The sequence below is a fragment of the Corvus kubaryi genome, unplaced genomic scaffold (genome assembly GCF_017639235.1).
Source record: "Corvus kubaryi isolate FWS band 111438036 unplaced genomic scaffold, C.kubaryi_AGA036_p1.0 134, whole genome shotgun sequence".
Lineage (NCBI taxonomy): Eukaryota > Metazoa > Chordata > Aves > Passeriformes > Corvidae > Corvus > Corvus kubaryi.
In genome coordinates, this window is record NW_024580668.1 from 455,842 (window position 1) to 476,718 (window position 20,877).

The window sequence follows — 20,877 nt, forward strand, 5'->3', positions numbered from 1 at the left end:
AGTATTGACTCTTGGCTCTTTGAAATCCAAACCATAACCTCAGTGTAGCCCTACACCTAGGAATTCAGATACTATGAATCTATAGTATATGATTTCAAATCTATGATTTGAAAAACAGGGGGTTTGCCTGATAGACAGATTTTTTAAAATCTCCATTAAACCATCTGTTCAATCCGTTTTCTAAAAACTAGCCTGTATCCATTTGCTTCTCCCCTGAGAACTAATCCTGTCCCACGATAAGAACCCTAAAATCAGAACTGATAATTTGGCTGACAATACATGAAAAGCTCTGCTGCTTAATTAGTTCTGCAATGCTACTGACAGTAATTACAGCCTCCTTTTGTGTCAATAACTAAGTCAGCAACCCTCAAAAAAGATTCAGGGCTTTATTTGTCTTTTAGCTATGTCACTTCTGCATCACTGTAATTTCAGTGATAACAGTAGAATTACCCTTCATCTACAGGAGTGTAAGTGAAAGGAGAATCACATGTCCAGACGTACATTGGGGGGTTGGGTTTGCAGGCACATTTCTGACTGGGAGCATTTTTTAAAAATCTGTATCTAAAAATACAAGCACTGGTAAATTTTCCCTGGGACAGAATACTAAACTATTGCTTTGCACAGGTGTTTGGAGCCCTTGTTAATGGTTTTGGGGACAAAAATTGCAGTTCTTCACAAATCGACACTAAGGGTTCATTAATGACATTTTAAAGAGTTAGTCCTGCTGTTTGAAAAAAAGGAAGCAAAACTGCAACCTAGAGAATCGAATGTGCTCCTGTGTTCTCTGTTAGATGTGGCCGTCTGAATTTGAAGGAGACTTCTGTGGAACTTCGTGGAAGAGACGGCTGCGTGCAGTGATGGTTAATAGACTGAGGAGGGTGTCGATAGAGTAAATACAGATTATTGCTACAGATTGTGCTGGAGTCCAGAACTGGATTTCGGGTGTAAGGTGCTTTACCACCTAGGCAGAAGGTAAAGGGAGAAGATACAGTTAGGTATAAGGTTATTAAAGGAGGGTTAATTTCTGTGCCTGGAAATTTTATTTTTAGTGAGTCCTTTTTAATATACGGCTTTGGCTCTTTCACATGTGTTCTCTCTCCATGCCTCGTTACAGGACTGTGTGAGAGTTAACAGGGATAATGGGAATGGGGAGATACTTCGATTAGAAGCATTACAAACCCGAGTATTCCACCAACGCGACCCCCCCGTCAGCAAAGCACAGCTCCCCTCCCTCACGGAGGGCGGCCCTCGGCCCCGCCCCTCGGCCCTCGGCCCCGCCCCTCGGCCCTCGGCCCCGCCCCTGTCCCCGCCCCTGGCCTCGGCCCCGCCCCTCAGCTCCGCCCCCGACCCCACCCCTCGGCCCCGCCCCTCGGCCCCGCCCCTCGGCCCCGCCCTTAGGCCCCGCCCCTCGCCCCCCCGCCCCCCTGGCCCCGCCCCCGGCACGCGCGGCTCGGGGGGGGTGGGCCAGGGCTGGCCCGAGTCACGTGACGGCACCAACATGGCGGCGCCGTGGCGGCGGCGCGGCCGCTGAGGGAGGCGCGTCCCTTCCGGGTGGTGCCGCGGGCCCCGAGTGCCCGCCCGGCTCTCGCTCCCGTCCCCTGCCCCGCTCCCGGCCTCGTCATGCAGCCACCGGCTCGCGAGCAGGACGCCCGCACTAAGAGCATGTTCGTGTCGCGGGCCCTGGAGAAGATCCTGGCGGAGAAGGAGGCGCAGCGGCCCCCGCACGGGCAGCTGCGGAGAGCCTGCCAGGTGGCGCTGGGTGAGTCGGCCCGGCCCGGCCCGGCCCGCACAGGGCACAGGGGGCGCGGCGGTGGAAGGGGCCCAGCCCCCCGGGACACGTCCCCTCCGCCTCCGGCAGGGTGCGGGAGAGCCCCGCGCCCCCAGCTGCTCTCGGGACTTTGGAGCGGAGGGAACGTTCTTCCATGCAGTACAGGACGTGCAAATACGAGGGGAAACCCCCCAAATATCTGTTTTATTAAGTTCTGATCTCGGTATGAAACAGGAGGAATTTGGACTTGCCACTTCGGTTTTCAGAAAATTAATTGCTTATTTTAGACTAGGAAACAAGACTTTTTAAGGCCCTCGATTTATGGAGTCCCAGAGCTTCTCGGGATGATAAATCTGACCTCTAATCTCTAAGTCGTGGTCGGACTGGCTGAGGACTGTTAGCAGTGTGGCCAAGTACATGTAATGTCTGTGATGTTTTCAGACCTGAAAGCGGTTTTTGTGAAGTTGGTGGACTGGTTCTGAAATCTGCAAGTACAAGCTTATGTAAAGGTCTCTGTGTTAAGAGTTCTGACAACATATGGTGTGTCACAAAGAGGGTAAAGATAAACTGGGTAGAACAGTAGAGCTCTGCAGCTGGAGTTCTCTGTGGCCCTTTCTTAATTTGCAAAAGTGACACCTCTCTTTCAGTTTTGGTTGCTTCCCATCAATATTTTCCTTTGAATTGGGAACATTTAATGTATCCGGGACAGAAGAAAAGACAGGCTGAGTGTGTAAGGACGCTGGACAGGTGCAAGTTCTGTCCCAGGCAGAGTGAGAGCAAGCTTAAAGAAATGCTGTCCTTTTTATTTTCCTCCCTGCAATATTTGCTGCCAGGAGATCTGTAGGAGCTACCAGTAGTGACAGTATATCCAGAGAAAGGTAAGCAGATAGGAGGGTATTTTAATTATTATTTAAAGTTGGCATTGTGAGCAAGAGAATAACAGATGTGCCCCAGCAGTTAGAGACTGCTTTTCCTAATTAATTCCTTTTCCTGATCTCTTCCCCAACTGCCCCCACATGCACCAAACCCATGTACAGGACTGAGAACCTGTTTTGCTGCTATGTAAATATATTTAGAGGTTGAGAAAGGGAACTTCCTTGTAAGATGCCTAGTGAAGGTCTGTGTTTGCTAATGCATCGCAGATGATTTTGGGAGGAGTGTTGTGCAGTTGCCACCCGTTGGCACCTGCCATTTGGACTATGACTATTCCATGCCTGCATGTTTTGAGGTACAGTATGTTTGAGGGGAGCTGATGGTTGTGATGGTGGACATTTTTTCCCTCATCTTGCCTTGAAAAAGAGTCCATGGGCTTTCCGGGACTAAAGCAGAAGTCAGCATAAAGAGATAACCTTCTGTTGACCCAACTGTTAGGGGCCTGGATGACTCTATGAGAGGATCTCTGTTACATTTGGCGAATATTATTTGAGCATTGTAGGTTGCCAACAGGAATGCAGTTTCTTTTTTTCTATTTTGGTTAAGCCTTTTTTTTTTTTTTTTTTAACTCAAGTGAAAAAACCAGGTTTATTTCCATATACTTAATTTTAATTAAGCTTATACTTTATATTAACTATGACAGTTCCAGAAGTGTCAACTTAATTTTCAAGCTCTATGCAATAGTATATATGTGAGGAAATGAGGGAAGAATGTTGCTGGCAGTCTGAAGAATTCAGGCCAAACTTCATAACCTACACAAACTGTCATGGATGAAAGAAGCTTCAATGTTGTGAATAATAATAAAAAGTCCAGTTAACACTGAGTAAAAATAATTCAGTTTGAAAGAAATGTAGTTACTTTATGAAAATGGTCATTGTGTCAGCTGTTGTCTGCTGCACTTTTCTCCAAGTCATAGTTTGAATAATCCATTTCTACCACTTCCTAAATCCCTTTTGCTGTGCAGTCTTCTCTATGCAATGGTGTTTTTATTGGAGCCTTGAAGCATTGCACCAGTTATAAACCAGGCAACACAGGCACAGAGCATGTGTGCATGGTATCTGCTCCTGGGACAAGGGAAGTCTCAGATGAATTTTTTTTTCCAAATGGAGAGGAACTGGTGTATTCTACAGCTGCCTAATAAAAATGAACCTATTTTTATGGCTTCTGCTGTGGTGTTACTGCAGTAGTGTTTCTCTTACTTACCTATGCTTTACATTTGTTGTTTGGTGAGAGAGAAAGAAGTTTCTAACTGTGGGAATGATGCTCTTGTTTTCTTATGTGAGTTCTGTATAGGTTTGTACATGTAACTCCTGTGAATTTAGGTAAATCACTACTGAATGTTGCTGTCTCTCTTGTGTAGGAAATATGGTATTCTTTCATTCTAATTTTAATCTGCTTTAATTGTTCTAAATTGAAACTCTTCTTACCCTTTTTTCCCTGTAATTCAGTCCTTTCACTGGACTAATACTGATCAGTTTTGGACTGCAAAATACACCTGACATTGTAGAAATCAGAAGTAACATAGGCTCAAGTAGGACACAAACACAAGAAATATGTAAGAAAAGGAACAAAACCAGTTTGCAATGGTGTTTTTTGAGGTTTTGGGTTTTTTTTCTTCTTTCCACCCCCTCCTTTGAAATATGCAGTGTTAATGTTAAGTAAGCAGAGTTTGAATAGATTCCTTCTTTCGGTCTCTTGCTTCATCAGTAGGTGTAACGGTTGTCTCCTGTCTCCTGTACTTGTAGTGCCAGTAAACCCCAGGAGAGATTGGGAGAAATGGAGGGTTTTAAACAGAGAAGCTGTTCTGCTCTTCTTAAGAAAACTGTTTTAAAGAAAATTTGTTTTCAACAGACCATCGTATTGTATAAAAATAGTTATTTAATAAGCATTTACATGGAGCTCCAGGTACACATGATTCTTAGTAAATCTGCTGAAATTATCTTGAAAAATTTGCAGTGGAACACTGATAGTCTGTATCACAGCAGTTCATATTAGAATAAAGCTAATTGTGCACCTCGGTCTCTCACATAAACTATTACTCCTGCCCTACTGCGGCTATTTTTAATGACATCCTGTGCAGCCAACCTGGTTCTGTGGCTTTCTTTGGTTGCCTGGGCAGCTCCACATACATATCTTCGAGCTTTGTAAACAACACAATTTGTTTAGTTAGCTTGTTAACAAGTTAAAATCTTTTCAACCGTGCCTTCACTTAGGAATCTGGTTGTGTGTTTAAGAAGTCTCTGTGTATAAATGACAAATGTCCAAAATAAGTTGTGTTTCCTAGTGTGGCCTCTTGGCCAGTGTGTTCAGAGAATGGTGGGGCAAAGAGGAGACTCCGGCTTCCCCAGGCAGCCTTTTCTGAAGGGCTCTGTAGGACAGATGTGATCAATACTTGCGGGGTGTTGGGGTTTGGATGAAGTCGAAGGCAGGTTGCAGTTGGGCAATGCGGTCGGCTTTACTGGGCTGGGGGAGGGAAGCTTTGGCTGCTCCTCTGTGTGTTTGTGTTGGCACTGCTGCCTGCTGCTCGGACGGGCTATGGAAGGGCATGGCCTGTGTCCTTGTGCCAGCACAAGCCATTTTCTGCACAGGAGCTTGCTTGCTGCCACTGACACAAACCTGACTCTACGGCCACAGAGCAGGCATCGAATTGCAGGCAGACAACAAATGTCCTCTCTTTTAATGTGTAGTTTTCAATGCAAGCGAACTGAACCCATCCATCTGCTATAGAAAGGCAGCTACTCAGTGTGGGTTTGCATCCTGCTTTTATGGCCAGAAGCTCTGGAAGAAATTGCTGCAAGGCCATTCGTGTTCCAGTTCTGTTGCTTGCTAGGAATGCTGCAGGACTTTCATTGGGTGGGCAGCACAGGGGTTGAAGATGTTTCTGACTGAAGGAGATGCCATGAGAGTGACAGGGAGCTCTGGTACCTAAAGCGCCAACTGAGGGATCAGCACTGTGCTGGGGTGACCAGATGTTGACCAAAATTCAGACAGTGTTCTGTAGCTATGGAAGGGAGTTGAGCTGTGCCCCTTGCTCCTGTGACTGGAGAAAAACAGTACCAGTGGCAGGCGATTTCTGGAAGCTGGCAGTGTCTGGTTAGGGCTTAGCAAGCTGTTCCTGGCAGCAGTCTTTAATTAGGCAACTATTTCTGTTTCACTCACTTGTGATGGTCAGACCACCAAATGAGTACTTCAAACGTGGAGGTTTTCAAACTATTTTGATGCAATCAGTAGCAGAGGTATGCCTGTAGCTTCCTTTTGTCCTTTCATTTATTCTTTTCTGCCAGCATTATCTATTAAAATACTGTTGTGGTGAAGATGTTTTTATATGGCTTTAGAAAAGCTTTTATTATAATAAAAGTGGGGAACTTGGTCAGGCCTTGGTTAGACTTTTTTTATTGTTGTTGTTTATAGAGTACTTCTGAGAGTTGAACTGTTGTTGCTCTAATATGGGATGTTATTCTTCCATTATTTTTCCAGTGCAAGATCTAAGACAAGTATCAGTAAAGATGGGCATGATCATGTCCCCTTAGAGCCATAATCTTCGTGAAGTTTCAATTCAAGATCTTTTTTACTCTGCAAAACAAACAGTATGGGGGGAAAATGATCTCCTTGGAAGAAAGAAGAACTTAGTGGAGCTTTTGTGTTAGAAAAATTTCTTCATTAAGAAAAAGCTCTGTACACCTTAGTTCTACAGGGTGTCTGAAATACAGCATTAATTGTGTTTTTTCTGGTCCTGGCATCCTGCTGTACTTGGGATTCTAGCTATAGCTAAAATATGCCTTTCTCTGCCAAGACCTGGAGGCAGGACTAAGCGTTCTGAAGGTATAAAGCTACCCAGAAGACTCAGTGTTTTAAGCAGCCGGTTCCTGCATGCCTAGGGAATATGCTGTGCTAAGAACATGGCAGACAAAAACAGGAGCACAATACACTGGTGGGTTTGTTAGCATACGTTGTTCTCAGTAGCTCTTTGGATCACAGTATAGTGTTAAAGATGGGGAAGGCAATTAAACCTAAAGGCCTGAATTCAAATTATGCTGAACTGAATTTCTGACTAGTCACCTTGTTGGTAGGCCAGCTGGATCCTGGAATGAAAACCACAGTGGTTCAGGAAGTGGTGCTGTGCAAGATTTACGTTGTCTGTTTGGCACAGAAAACCTTGGTCATTTCTTACCAACAGCCTCCATTCTGTTGTCTCCTCTCCACTTGAAGCCTGAAGTATCAGGGGATGGTGGTTCTGGGTTTGCGCTGTCACTGAGCTGCAAAGTTCCTTCTGATCCTGGAGCCCCAGGCCCCAGTGCTGAGCACTGGGCTTGGCTTCTGCAGGGTTGGCAAATGAAAACTGGTCTTTAAAGCTGCTGGATATGTTTGTTTGTGTGATGGGCTTGAGGAGACCTGGGAACACTGTGTGCCTGGGACTCTTCCATTTTTCTGATGTCTCTTTGGCTGACTCCGGGATGGATAACATTACTTCAGTTTGTGTAACATCATTGTGTGCCATGAGAACTAAGGGATGTCAGACTGATGCTCATGAATGAGCAGATATGGCAGAGAGAATGGGAGTCCTGGATGGAGCTTATCACTCACAGCTTATAGTTGTACAGGTCTTCTCTATGTTTTGCTTCCATTTTCTCTATCCAGTGTGGGTAGTAATTTTACAAAATAAGTACACGCTGTGAGGATTAATTCCTGTGCCATTCACTGACAATCAGGCCTGTACAAAACACTGTAATCTGTGTTTGCTGCAGTCCTTGTTCCTTAGTGCGGTTTGTGTATTGATTCTCCTGAGACAGAAGAAATTCCTGAGGTTCACAGGCAGCAGTGAAATCATCTGAACTGTGGACATCTGATCACAAACAATGGTGCCTCTCCAGAGTTGTGGAGAACAAGTATTGAATGAATTATCATTTTCTAATACGTGCAATTGAAACAAGATTTGTAAGCATGGTAATTTGCAGAGTCAGGGTAATTTGCAGCATGTGCTGTAGGGTGGGATGGAAGGTTCCACTGGTGTTACAGATGATGTAGCTGTGCAGCCTTACCGTGGGTGTTTGTTTAGATATGGATTTGTCAGTGTTCACAGTGGGTGCTTACGCTGGTCTGTATCGTGGTGATACCTTAGAAATCCTTGAAAAGCCTTACTAGGATCTTTGGGATCTGATGCTGTATACAAGAGAAATGAGAAAGGAACTTTCTTTCCTCATGTTTTTAGTTTTATGAAAAGCTCTTTAAAAGTGTAATTAAAAAAAAATCTGCTGGCAACAGGACAGAGTGCATTTTAAGATTTCCTATCTCCTGGGAGCTTGTCTGGCCAATTCCTGTTGTAAGGCTCAAGACAAGCAGGCTGGCTGGGACTGCAGGTGACGGGAAGGTCGGATGCGTTGAGCTCAGGGTTTATGCAGTAGCTCAAAGGCTTCTGCAGATCTGAGCGCTCTATGATGTGGACTTGCACTTGAATAAAAGTTGCATACTATGCCTGCGTGTTCTAAAGATACCTTTTGTTGAGAATGTTTGGAAAAAATGGCTTTTTAAATGTAAAATTGGAGAGATATACCTTTCCATAACTGGTGAAACTGATCTCTGAAGCTGAGGTGTTACAGGAATGGAGTAGCAAATACTGAAGTGCGAGACTTGATTTGAAACAACTTTTCTGTATTACTGTGTTATTGGTAATGATGACTAAGTTGATTTTTTTTCTCTCTTCCAGATGAAATAAAAAGTGAGCTGGAAAAGCAAAGGTAAATTCTTAATTACTCTAAACAGTGTGTGAAAAGGACAAATGGAATATTTTGTGGAAGTGTAAGGGTGTATATACATTACAGCAGTGAGTTTGTGAATACTCGGTTACCCACCTTTCTGCCAAGAGCATATGGCCTGGCCTGTGTGTTTCGCTTACACAATGTTTGTGGCTGTGGGTACTCAAGCCATAACTGCCTCTGAATTTCACCAGGAAAAAATTGCAAAATTCCTAAAAGGTGCCAGTTTTTTGCTTCCTTTTACTGGACTCAATAGCTTGATAGGAAATCATGGGGAGCGGTACATACCCTCTGTTTGATAGCATGTGCTCTTTATTACCTAGATCAAGAACACCAATTTGAATATTACTTAAATAAAAATTTTAAAACGGTTTTCCAGCACTGTGCTATGATTAAAAATGAGTAGATGGGTCTCCAAATGTGTTTCTATTTGCTTAGTTTTCCTCTTATGGGCTCTGTTTAACCAGTTTTGAATAACATGGATAGATACATCAGTTGTGTAGGAATTTTCTAATATTTCAGATAGCGCAACAGTGTTGGAGTATAGTGAGGGAATAGTTAAGCTGAAGAAGGTATCAAAACGATCAGATAGAATATAAATGTAAAATGGGTTTTGTGTGATTTTAAAAGAAAATTTATCTTAGTTTCAGAAAGTATATGCAAGAAAGCTGCAGTACATTTGTAAGCAGCTATGCATTATTTAGCTTTAAATTTAGAAAAAGGAGAAAGTGTAGTTTGCTGCGATGTACGTGTTTAGAAAAATTAATAACTCTTCTTATCTGACCTAGAGAAGGCACTGCTGCTCCACCAAAAGCAAATTTCATTGAAGCAGATAAATATTTCCTTCCATTTGAGCTGGCCTGCCAGTCAAAGTCTCCACGCATCGTCAGTACTTCCCTGGATTGTTTACAGGTAAGTGTCCTGGTTAAGCCTGCTCAGAGTGAGATGGAGAAAGCTGCAGTTACCAAATCTGGTGTGCAGCTCCAGAGGTGAGGGGCAGCCCTGCCCTGCGCACGCCCTGGCCCGGCCTGGGCTCGCTGTGGGCTGGGCGCGTGGCACAGGGAGGAGTGTGGCTGCACTTCTGCAGCAGCCTTTGCTGGGGCTCAGGGATCCTCACATCAGCCAGGAAAGGCGCTTCGTCTGCGGTGCTCTACAAGGAGTGTTACCTTGGGGTTTCTTGTGGTGCTGATGTGATGGCAGAGGTCACACTCTGGAGTCTTTCTTTTTTTTTTTCCCTCTTTCGATTCTTACAGAATTCTTGTATATCTTGGGCAGAACCCTTTGGTTTTGAATAGGTGTTACACAAAGGTGTAACACAAGGACTGGTGTTAAAAAAAATTTCTCTGGTTACGGTATGAAGAAATGGTCTGGGTGGAAAAAGCTTTTGTGTAATACTGAAATCTGTTTTGTCCACGTATGTGAGCAGTCAAAGTATTTGGTGGCCAGACTATGGATGGTGTTAAATTTTTGCATTAAAGCTGGTTAAGTGAGGTATGCTATCTAAACACCCCTTTTTATGCTGTGCTAAACTGTGTTTTTCTTAACAGTATATGGTCATCTAAGCTGCATTCTTTCTATCTAGAAACTCATTGCATATGGGCATATCACTGGCAACGCTCCAGACAGTGGAGCTCCTGGAAAACGACTGATTGACCGAATAGTCGAAACCATTTGCAATTGCTTTCAAGGTCCCCAAACAGATGAAGGAGTACAACTGCAGATAATTAAGGTATTTTATTTCATTTATTTTGGTGCAATATTAATTTGCTTTCTCTCTCTTTCATTTTGTAACTGAAAAAAAAAAGAAAGCTAAATATTACTGAGGGCCCAGTTGCTCCATTTCTTACATTGTCCCATGTGTCACTGCATTCAGGAAGGCTGTCACCAGGGCAGAGGTGGTGAGGAAAATGTACTTCCTGTTGGGAAAGCAGAATGTAAGGGAATATTTTATAGATGTTTGTGCTTTCCAAGATGAGCCATCTTTCAGACAACTTCATGCTCCTCTTAGAGGCTTGCAGTGCCCACCTCCATCAGGCCAGGGAATTGCTTTCAGCCCTGATAGCAGCCCTGGAAATGGGATGCAGTGCTGTGGAGTGCTGTTCAAACCTGTCTGCTCCCCTGGACTTTTTTCCAGACAGCTGCCAGTGTATGTTCTCAGCAAGGCGTGGTAGTGTCCATCAGTGGTGTGTGTTCTGGCTCTGAAATCTTCTTGGGCTACTGTAGCTGAGTTTGGAAGTTGGTGAACCTTGTAGTAATCCAGCTTGATGTTAGTGTGGGACAGTTGTTTCTTGCATGGAAATGAAGCTATGGAATATAATAACTTTCATTTGGAGGTGCAGTATGTCCCGTAGTGGAAAATTAATTTTGATAAAACCCTCTAAGAACAGCTCAGAAGAGAACAGAGATATGGAAGTCCTTTTAAACTTTCTTTGATTTGAAATGATGTTGCTCGTAAAGTCTTAAAAAAAGATACCTGTGTTTTGTAGCAAACCCACTGATTATTCTGGAAGACATGCATGAAGAAGAGCATGAAGAGCATTGCTGCCTACTTACTTAGATTTCATTTTTACCGTGTTATGGACTTTTCTAGGCTCTCCTCACTGCAGTAACATCTCCATATATAGAAATTCATGAAGGAACAATTCTTCAAACTGTTAGAACCTGCTACAACATCTATCTGGCCAGTAAAAATCTTATTAACCAGACGACTGCCAAAGCTACCCTGACACAGATGTTAAATGTCATTTTTACACGGATGGAAAATCAAGCTGTAAGTAACTATTCCTTTTTCAAATGTTTAGGCTTGCAAATGGCTGAAAACTTTTTTCATTACTGTTGCTTTTAATGAGTCTGTCATTGTAGTTTTATATCTGTTGATTTGTCATGTTAGAAAACCTGTCAAACCCTGCAGTGAAGGCATAGTGACTGATTTGAAAATAAAAGGTGTGGCTCACTGCTGATAACAAGGTTTCACACTGCAGCTTCTGCCAAATGGCGCTGCATAAACACATGATGCTTTTCAAATGAACTTGAAGTGTATCTTTTAAATCTAATTGGCCAAGTGATTGTAGTTTCACTGTTTCTTGCTAACGTGAGAATTCACAAAGGAACAGCAGTCATTGTAGACAGAATTTCCCTTAGTGTATTTTGTGCTTAGATGAACCTTTTCATACGGATTTTTCAAGCTGCAGGAATCCAGAGAAGCAGAGCGAGCGCCGGCGCAGAAGCCGCAGTCCCCGGCGGTGGCGGCGCGGTCCCCGCGGCCGGGCCAGTGGCAGCACAGCTCCCGGGGAGGCAGAGCCGCCGGCGCCGCGCTGGCCAACGGGGAGCCCGGCACGGCACAGCCCGGCCGAGGGGAGCCGCCGCGGGCCCTCGGCCTGCCCGCGGCAGGTGAGCAGGGTACGGGGTGTCCCTTGCTTTCGCTTACGGCGGTGCTGTTGGAAAGCGCTCTCGGAGGCCGCTTCGAGGAGCAGTGACTGGGGTGACTGGCTCCTTTGGCTCTCCTCAGTAGTCTTTGAGTGTGCTGCCATCCTCGGCTTGTGTCTACACTGTAACTGCTGCAGAAAGATTCCTGTTCTCCCTAGAATTCTAGTTAAACTATGTGTGCTTTATCTAGAAAATTTTAAAGGAATTTGGCTTGAGTAGGTTAATAAAGGGGAAGGAAAGGAAGAGAATTGTCATGGTATGTGGGACGTAATACGTGGACAGATAATATGTGGGACAGAATTGCTTTCAGGTAATTGAAGTCCTGTGGTAAAAATGGTGCATATTATGAAGACCATATCATCGGCACATACTGCATCGAAATTAAGAATGTTTGTAACAGTTGATAGATACAAATGACAAAATAACTGCATTAAAAATATCAGTGCTTTGATTTAAACAACATAAATAACATCAATGAATATTTTTGAGTGACTTCTCAGAAATTACTTTCAATGAGAACTGCTGAAGAAAACTGATAATTTTTTACGTTTCTGCCTCTCTCATGTTTTTCCTTTTAATCCTCTTCCTAAACAAAAATACTAAATAAAAAATTCTCTGTGTGTTTCATTAGAGGAAACAATTGATGGAGGAAAGGAAATGGTTCAAGGCATCTTGGAAGACGTGGTGGAGTCAGCTGTGAAAGGTAGTAAAGCCTTCTAAAGTAAAATAGTTGCATTTGTATTGCTTATAGAAGCATGGAAGTTATTTTTGTTACTAAGCATCTTGACAAGAACACCTACTGAGGCAGCAAGAACAGGTTTTGATTGTATCACAATATTCTTTTGCTGATAGCTGAGAAACTTTCTAGTTTACCAGTGCTACTTCTGTCCCACTCGGTGGTAGAGCTTCACAAAGTCATGGGATAGAAAACTCTTAATGCATGATTTTCATAATTTTTCCTTTTTCCCCTTTAGTGGCTGAAGAAAAGCAGGTAACAGAACCAGTCAAGGCTCTGCCTGCATTGGAGACTGCAGATACTCTTCTTTCTGGCTCTAGCAATGAAAATGTACAAACAAACGGGATTCCAGATGATGGGCAGTCTGTTTCCTCCACTGATAATCTGGTAAATAACTGCACCAGATGCCAATATACATCTACGAGAGAAGAAATGTTTTTATTGTGCCAACTAATAGAGTGGGATTTGGCAGAAGAAAGGGACAGAAACCCTAATGTGTGTGTCCCGCTCCAGTTCAAAAAGGAAGCAGCGGCTGGAATTTTAGCATATTTTGAAAATACCCGTCCTAAAATTGATTATATTGTATTTTAATACAGAGTGGGGACAGAGATAAAGAGTCAGTCAACACGAGTGAAAAGATCCTGTTTAGGTTTAGTTTAAACTTTGCCAAAGGTACTATTTTCTTCAAACTGTAGCTGACTCTCAGAGGAGCTGTGGAATCTCCTAATTGCTCTGTTTCTCTGTCTCATGGAGGATCTGTGTTGTGTTTTTTACTCTCAAGGAAACAGATGTATCTGGACATCAAGGTGCTGCCAGATTTTCCCATGTTCTGCAAAAGGATGCCTTCCTTGTGTTCAGGTCATTGTGCAAGCTCTCCATGAAACCGCTCGGGGATGGACCACCAGATCCCAAGTAATGAGCTGTACTTATTATTCTGTCCTCTCCAGGTAGCTTTTGGAGACAATTAAGTAGCTGCTGTATAGTAAAGCAGATGTTCAAAATCCACTTGTCAGGCCCTTGGTTTAGTTAACTCGATGAATCTAGGATTGAAAATAGCTTCAAATTATTAAAAATTTAATACCTGAGATTTTTGGTTTTTGCATAATAGACTTAATCTTACCAGTTGGAGTGGCTTTGACTGTAGTATTTGTGAAGCTTTTGATGGGAGAGTGGGGAATTGCTTAAGAAGCACTGAGCTGCATCTATTAGGCTAGTCTAAGATGTTAATATTACTGAAAATTTTTTCAAATTTGAGTGGTAGATGTTAAAAAAACACTTGGCTGATTTCCACCCCTCTTTCCCCCTGCATTCAAATGAATTAAAATAGCAGTCATTTCTTCTTGATGTGGAAGAAATGCTAGAGTGCTAATGTTGAATACAAGTATATACTAAGAAAATACAAAAATACATTTAATGTTGAATTTTTTCTAGATCCCATGAATTGCGTTCCAAGGTTGTGTCTCTCCAGCTGCTTCTGTCAGTGCTGCAGAATGCTGGTCTGGTTTTCAGGACACATGAAATGTTCATCAATGCAATCAAGCAATATCTTTGTGTAGCATTATCTAAAAATGGAGTCTCTTCTGTTCCTGATGTGTTTGAGCTCTCTCTTGCCATCTTCCTCACACTGCTTTCAAATTTTAAGACCCATTTAAAAATGCAGATTGAGGTGAGAAACTTTTAATCTATAAAATTGCATATGCTCTAGTTCTCAAAATATTGTAATGGTGAAAAGACAGCTGGAATTTACATTTTAGCGTCTTAGTTTTGTTTGCTTACTAAACTAGTATATTACTACTGTATCCAAATTCTAATATGTATGAAATGTTACTCTTCAAGAGAAATTACTGAACAGAAATGAGTCTGTACATTTGACGTGGTTCTATAATAAGTTTCAGATCATCAAGTCCTTAACCTTATTTATTTTGCAGGTGTTCTTCAAAGAGATCTTCCTGAATATTCTAGAGACTTCTTCAAGTTCCTTTGAACACAAATGGATGGTGATTCAGACTTTAACTAGAATTTGTGCAGGTATTTCCACTGTGTAAAAGAATCACTTCTGGCAGCAGTTGAAAATGATTTTGAAAAGAAATGCCACATAAGATGTTTAAGTATGAAAATTTGAATGTGATCCTAGAGTGCTTGGGTGAAATGTCTGGATTCATCTGCACTGCCTGCTCCAACTTGGCTGGTCCCTTTAAAAAATTCTATTGCACAGAATCCTAATGCTTTCATTTGCTTTTATTTTCCAGATGCCCAATGTGTAGTGGATATTTATGTTAATTATGATTGTGATTTAAATGCTGCTAATATATTTGAACGTCTTGTAAATGATTTGTCCAAAATCGCACAGGGACGAAGTGGGCATGAGCTGGGAATGACACCTTTACAGGTAAGGAAAACAGCTTTGAGATAAGGTACTATGGTTTCATAAACAGTGTTATCTCTGCATCTTTACTGATACTTCCAGTGGTTCAGGTTGTCTGTTACTTACTTTTTATTAGTTCGCAAATTTGCAATTGGATGCTGAAGCAGTGCCATTAATTTACTTGGTGATTTTGCTGCCTGCTTGCACTGTGAGACCAGGCTGGTTCTGGTCTCTTTAATTGGACTGCCATGGGAGAGAGAACCAAATGAGCCTTTCTCGGCCTCATTTAAATGACTTTGCTTCTGGAGCTTATGAACCAGTGGTACCTTCTGTGGGGTTTGCTTTGCACAGACTTTGTGCCATATCTCCACCATAAGCATTTTATTTTTAAGATTATACTTTCCAAGTCCTTAGAGGGAGACTGGTGTAGAGACTGTTTGCAGCACTGTTTGTTGGTTTTCTTTTTTTATTTTATTATTATTTTTCTTCATGTTTTAGGAACTAAGCCTGAGGAAAAAAGGACTTGAATGTTTGGTTTCTATTTTAAAATGTATGGTAGAATGGAGCAAAGACCTTTATGTGAACCCCAATCATCAGACTAGCTTGGGTAAGATTGTTTCTGTATGGAGAGACTAATTTGTTTAATCAGTTCATTCTTGTGTTTGTTCAGTGTTTAGAATCTATTCAGAAATGTGGATGCCAGATTTGTACCTAACAATTTGTTTATATAAGTGAGGTATTTTACAGACAGTTGTTAGTGTGTTGCAGTAACCGATTCTCCAAGCGTCCGGTTTGAATAACCGGGTTCTGTTGCTGAGCTTCAGCCAGGCCCTTGTTTATGCTATAAAAGCTCACATAGAACAATACATGTGACCAGTCTTGGAGTTACTGAGTTGAAGTGCTAGAATTTCTCCATAGGGGCTGCTGCTTTTCTGCCTTTTGTTGGATTATTTTAGAATTGCATCAGTAGAGCATCTTCATGTAGTGTAGCGCAGACTGACAAAGAATATATGTGGTAAAATAAGAATATTGACTCCTAGATTTCTCCTTAAAAGTTCTGTAACTAAAAGCTCTTGACTGAACAAGGTTAACTTAAATCTCACCTTGTTTGTAAATAGGTTCATATAAACCATCTGAACAGGAAATGGCTGAAGGTAAATGCCTAGAGACTGGAGGGAGACGGAGTAGTGTCAGTTCCTTGGACTCCACTGTATCATCAGGAGTTGGAAGTGTTGGTACCCAGACTGCTGTCCCAGATGATCCAGAGCAATTTGAAGTCATCAAGCAACAAAAGGAAATAATTGAACATGGGATAGAATTGTAAGCCCAGTATGACAGGAAAACTGAAGTTCATGAGTAATAAAATGTGTTGTTTCTTACAGTCTCACACAGTCACACCTGTAGGGACACTTACAAATTGATATTAATGCTGAAGACTCTTGCTTGCTGTTGTCAAAAACCAATGCTGGAGGCCAAATTTAATAAAATCCTGGATGGAGTGAAAGGGATTTTCACAGCTGTCCTTTTGCTGGCTCAGCTGCACAAAAGTGTGTATGCCTAGAGAGAAATTGGTTTGAGGAGCACGGTTGTCTTGCAGCTCTTACATGATTTGTTGTCTTTTATTGAAATAGAGTTTGAAGAATTAGATCATTGTCCAGCTATGCTTTACTTCTTTTTAATTTGAAGGTCTTCGTGTCTGTAAATGCTAGAAGAAGGTCTTGAACAGCACCATTTTTAACATGTCATGTAAAGTCTCTAATTTTAAATGTTCAAAACGGTGAGTTTTGGAGTTTTCCAGCAATAACTTCTAAGGTTATCAGTAGCTCAATGTACCTTATGAGATGGAGCCTGTGGTGTGATAGGTAATAGATTTGTTGCACATTCTTTAACTTTTTTTCTAACTAGAAAGGACATGGTGCTACAGCACAGAATCTTTGATTTATAAGGACTCTGTAAAACTCAAATATTATAGGATGTGATTTTTTAATTGTATGTCTCAATTTTCCCATGTTTTTGTCTGAATAGGTTTAATAAAAAACCAAAGAGAGGAATACAGTATCTACAGGAGCAGGGAATGCTTGGCACTACAACAGAGGACCTGGCACAATTCTTGCACCAAGAGGAACGCCTCTGTTCTGTAAGATTACATGCAGCATAATTAATACACTTGCCCCAGTACCTTTGGCCCTGTCCCTGGTATCTGTGTGCTCCCACTCTGTAGTTTGTATCTTAGAGAAACGAGCAGGCAAGGCTTCTCATGGACACACCTAATGCCAAAGCTACCTACTGTATCCTTGCTGTCCCGGGCTTCTTAGTGAAGTACTGTGTTACAGTGAAGTGCTGGAGGGTTCCCCATCAGTGGAATGTGCATTTCATCTGTCCCTGGAGACTGGAGGGAGATGGAGTAGTGTCAGTTGCCGGCAGTACCTTGCCAGCAAAGGAGTAGCATGTGCTGCAGTGGCAAAGCATTCTCTGCTGCGTGTTCAACTGGGCACAGTTCAGCTCTCCTTGGCTCTGCAGTAATGCAGATCTTACCTTTGGCAGTGAGGGAAGCAGGAATATGCAGACTGAGGGGGGTATCTAGTACCCCTGTCCCTTGCCACCCCTCCATCAGCTGCTCTGCCCACTCAGCAGCACGTCAGCTTTACAGAGGTGACAGCTGCGCAACTCTTGGCCTAGAAACCTTCTTGCAAAGCTGGCACTTGGATTGCACAGTAATAACTGTCTCGTGTTTTTTAGACTCAAGTGGGGGAATTTCTTGGGGAAAGCAGCAAGTTTAACAAGGAAGTGATGTATGCCTATGTAGACCAACTTGATTTCTGTGGAAAAGACTTTGTCTCCGCTCTGCGTATATTTCTGGAAGGTTTTCGTCTGCCAGGTGAAGCCCAGAAGATTGATAGATTAATGGAGAAGTTTGCTGCTAGATATATTGAATGCAACCAACGGTAATTCAAACCCTTTGTATCAGATCAGTGGCCAAAGAGCACTCCCTGGCTGTACTGTTGTGGCCCTTAGGGGTGGAGGATAGATTAAGCTCATACCCGGCCAGGAACCTCTGCAGGCTTGTGTGAGGAGCAGATCTTGCTGCTGATATTGGATAAGACGTATACTGATGCTGGCATTTCCTTAAATCCCAAGGACTTGCTTAGAAGGAATTACTGGAAGAGGGAAGCCCTAAGTAGGTTAAAATGCTACAGCTTATGCAGAGACAATTTTAGACAAATGTAGATTAGTCAAGTATAAAAAAGCAGTAATAAGCAGTAGAAATGGCTAGAATTCATGGCATAAACAGCTAATAGGATGTTACAATGCTTCTGCTTGCCTGTTAGATGTGGAACAAAATGTGTATATGCTATTTGATACCAAATAGGCAAAGTTGCTACTATTCCTAATGCAATAACCTAAACTGAAGTTTAGCTACATGTCAAGCTTAATTAGTTCCCATTCCTTAGTCCAGTTGGTGTATCAGTGGGTTGGTTTTGTATCAATCTTTTTGAAACTCTGGGAGTGAAAAATAAGCTGTCCTTTAACTTTTTAAAGATCATACATTATTGTTCTCTGGGTAATCTTTAGGCAATGTACTTGAAAATCTCAGTCACCACTAGTTTTCAATATTGTAAAGATGATGCGCTTTTTTCCCCCCTTTTTATTTGTGTTTTAAACTACTTGGGGTTTGATGCATTTCTAGCATCAAGCTAGCTTCAGGCTTTGTTGGCTCTTTGGTTGAATCCATAGCACTTACGGGTATTTTTCTTGCATATGGGACTAGAGCTAATGGACTGAGGAACTGGGAGTCTATAAACCTGTTTTGTTTTTTTCCTCCTTCAGGCAAACACTATTTGCTAGTGCTGACACTGCCTATGTTTTGGCATACTCCATTATAATGCTGACTACAGACTTGCACAGTCCACAGGTAGAAATTAAAAAAATCCAAACTTACAGAAGTTCAAATTTCCCTGGAAGTTGCATTCAAAATCTGATATCCAACTTATTCCTTCTTACAGGTAAAAAATAAAATGACAAAGGAGCAGTACATTAAAATGAATCGAGGAATCAATGACAGTAAAGACCTGCCAGAAGAGTATTTATCCACAATCTATGAAGAAATAGAAGGAAAGAAAATTGCGATGAAAGAGACAAAAGAATACGCAATTACAACCAAGTGTAGTAAACCAAGTAAGAAGGAACTAGAAACAGGAAAGACCACAGTGCTCTTGAACTATTGCAGGAACTTTGGGATGGCACAGTGGTGTGCGGAGTCCTCGTGAGAATGCCTTGGGGCAATACATAGAGTACATTTAGAATGGTTGATGGAGTTATGTGGAGGGAAACTGGCTCAGTTACAACTTAACACGGCTTTCTGTGGTGGGAACAGCTGTGTAGGTGCCTCTGGTACCACGGCAGAAACAAGCGAGATCTGTTGGGGTTTTTAAACATGAGTGTGAGGGGAAAAGGCTGGAATAACTCAAGGGGGAACTTACTTTGCAATTAACTTTTTACGTGCTGACAATGGGTGAGGGCTTGATTTGGGCTGGTTTTTTGTCTTCCTCCATGGTTCAGTGGCTGGGAGGTGTCACAGTCCTTCTGATAGTGTTTGCAGAACAGAGAGATTAGAGAACTTGTTGTGATCTATAGTCACCTCTCCTCATCCAGACCAAATGAGGACTTCTGTGTGTAGTATCCCCAGCTGTACCCTACTTTTACTGAGAATAGCTGGTACTAATTTAATTCAACTTAGTGAATTCTGAATCGTCAGCATAGTGGTTTTTCCAGTGTTTTCATGCTGTTTGCAGGTTTTCTCAAATCAAAATAGGAACAAAATTAATTTGCTTGAAAATTGAAGTTGCACCCGGTAGTATAAGGGTAAAGAAACACTAAGTTATCAATTTATTTATCATGGTGGTGAGGGCTTGTTTTGTTTTGGGGATGTGAGCCTAAGAAGATACAGGATTCTCCATCCACTTTTACAGGCAGAATGACTTAATAGGGTATGCCCCTCTGGCTTTGAACAATTAGGTGATAGCAGATGTTACATAGTAAAGGACTGAATTAGTTATTTTGTACAGAATAACGTCTTAAACTTGGGTGTGGTTTTTAGTGCTGGACTTCCTTGCTTGCAACTTGGGGCAGCCTCCTGACTTCTAAGATTTTGCAAGATTTTTATCTTTTCAGTTGCAATACCTTTATTTGACATTTTGTGATGCTCAATGTGAAGACATGGAATATGCTCTTGTAAGAAAAGCAATCAATGCCTCTGCGTGGTGTTCCCCTTAGGTGTAGCTAATGAGAAGCAGCGGAGGTTGTTGTACAACTTGGAGATGGAACAAATGGCAAAGACAGCCAAAGCCCTCATGGAGGCAGTGAGCCATGCAAAGGCACCTTTCACCAGCGCCACTCACCTGGATCATGTCAGACCCATGTTCAAAGTGAGTGTCAGGTTCTCGCTGTGTCTTCATCACGAAGAGTTTTAAGCATGGGAAAAAAAGTGGAAAGTTACTCTTCAGAGTTTGCTAAATGCCACAGGTGGACTCTTTGGATATATTTGACTGCAGTGATCCAGTGTTTTGGGCTAAAGTTGTAAGAGACTTCTGAACTTAGTTTCTTCCTCTCTTTAGCTTGTCTGGACTCCACTGCTGGCAGCTTACAGTGTTGGTTTGCAGAACTGTGATGACACAGAAGTTGCATCCCTGTGTTTGGAAGGAATACGCTGTGCAGTTAGGATAGCCTGTATCTTTGGAATGCAGGTTGGTGCCAGACTTAGCCTGGGACTCACTGACAGACATGTGGGCTCTGGGAGGCAGGTGAAGAATTACAAACAGCTTATACATAGCAGATGAAGTGTCATCTGCTTTCTTGAAACGGTAAAAGGTGTTGATGTAATCAAGTATTTCTTCAG

At 42.3% G+C, this 20,877-nt stretch overlaps 1 protein-coding gene across 4 annotated transcripts in view; it reads left to right on the forward strand.

Annotated features, from left to right (window-relative positions):
- The first annotated feature begins 1,480 nt into the window (after nt 1-1,480).
- The window catches only part of LOC121672030 (exportin-2), a 59,461-nt gene continuing 40,064 nt past the window's right edge, over nt 1,481-20,877 (forward strand). The window contains exons 1-20 of one of the 4 annotated variants that reach the window (XM_042044447.1): nt 1,481-1,759; nt 8,406-8,436; nt 9,243-9,366; nt 10,037-10,183; nt 11,045-11,224; nt 11,640-11,853; nt 12,512-12,583; nt 12,855-13,003; nt 13,398-13,528; nt 14,048-14,282; nt 14,545-14,644; nt 14,866-15,005; nt 15,480-15,588; nt 16,100-16,301; nt 17,007-17,118; nt 17,721-17,926; nt 18,810-18,894; nt 18,986-19,157; nt 20,256-20,407; nt 20,597-20,725. In XM_042044447.1, coding sequence (XP_041900381.1) covers nt 1,621-1,759; nt 8,406-8,436; nt 9,243-9,366; nt 10,037-10,183; nt 11,045-11,224; nt 11,640-11,853; nt 12,512-12,583; nt 12,855-13,003; nt 13,398-13,528; nt 14,048-14,282; nt 14,545-14,644; nt 14,866-15,005; nt 15,480-15,588; nt 16,100-16,301; nt 17,007-17,118; nt 17,721-17,926; nt 18,810-18,894; nt 18,986-19,157; nt 20,256-20,407; nt 20,597-20,725 — 2,829 coding nt within the window. In that variant the 5' untranslated portion in view covers nt 1,481-1,620. Of the gene's footprint in view, nt 1,760-8,405; nt 8,437-9,242; nt 9,367-10,036; nt 10,184-11,044; nt 11,225-11,639; nt 11,854-12,511; nt 12,584-12,854; nt 13,004-13,397; nt 13,529-14,047; nt 14,283-14,544; nt 14,645-14,865; nt 15,006-15,479; nt 15,589-16,099; nt 16,302-17,006; nt 17,119-17,720; nt 17,927-18,809; nt 18,895-18,985; nt 19,158-20,255; nt 20,408-20,596; nt 20,726-20,877 lie in introns of those variants that run through there. The other 3 variants (XM_042044455.1, XM_042044464.1, XM_042044475.1) reach the window with 3 other exon arrangements.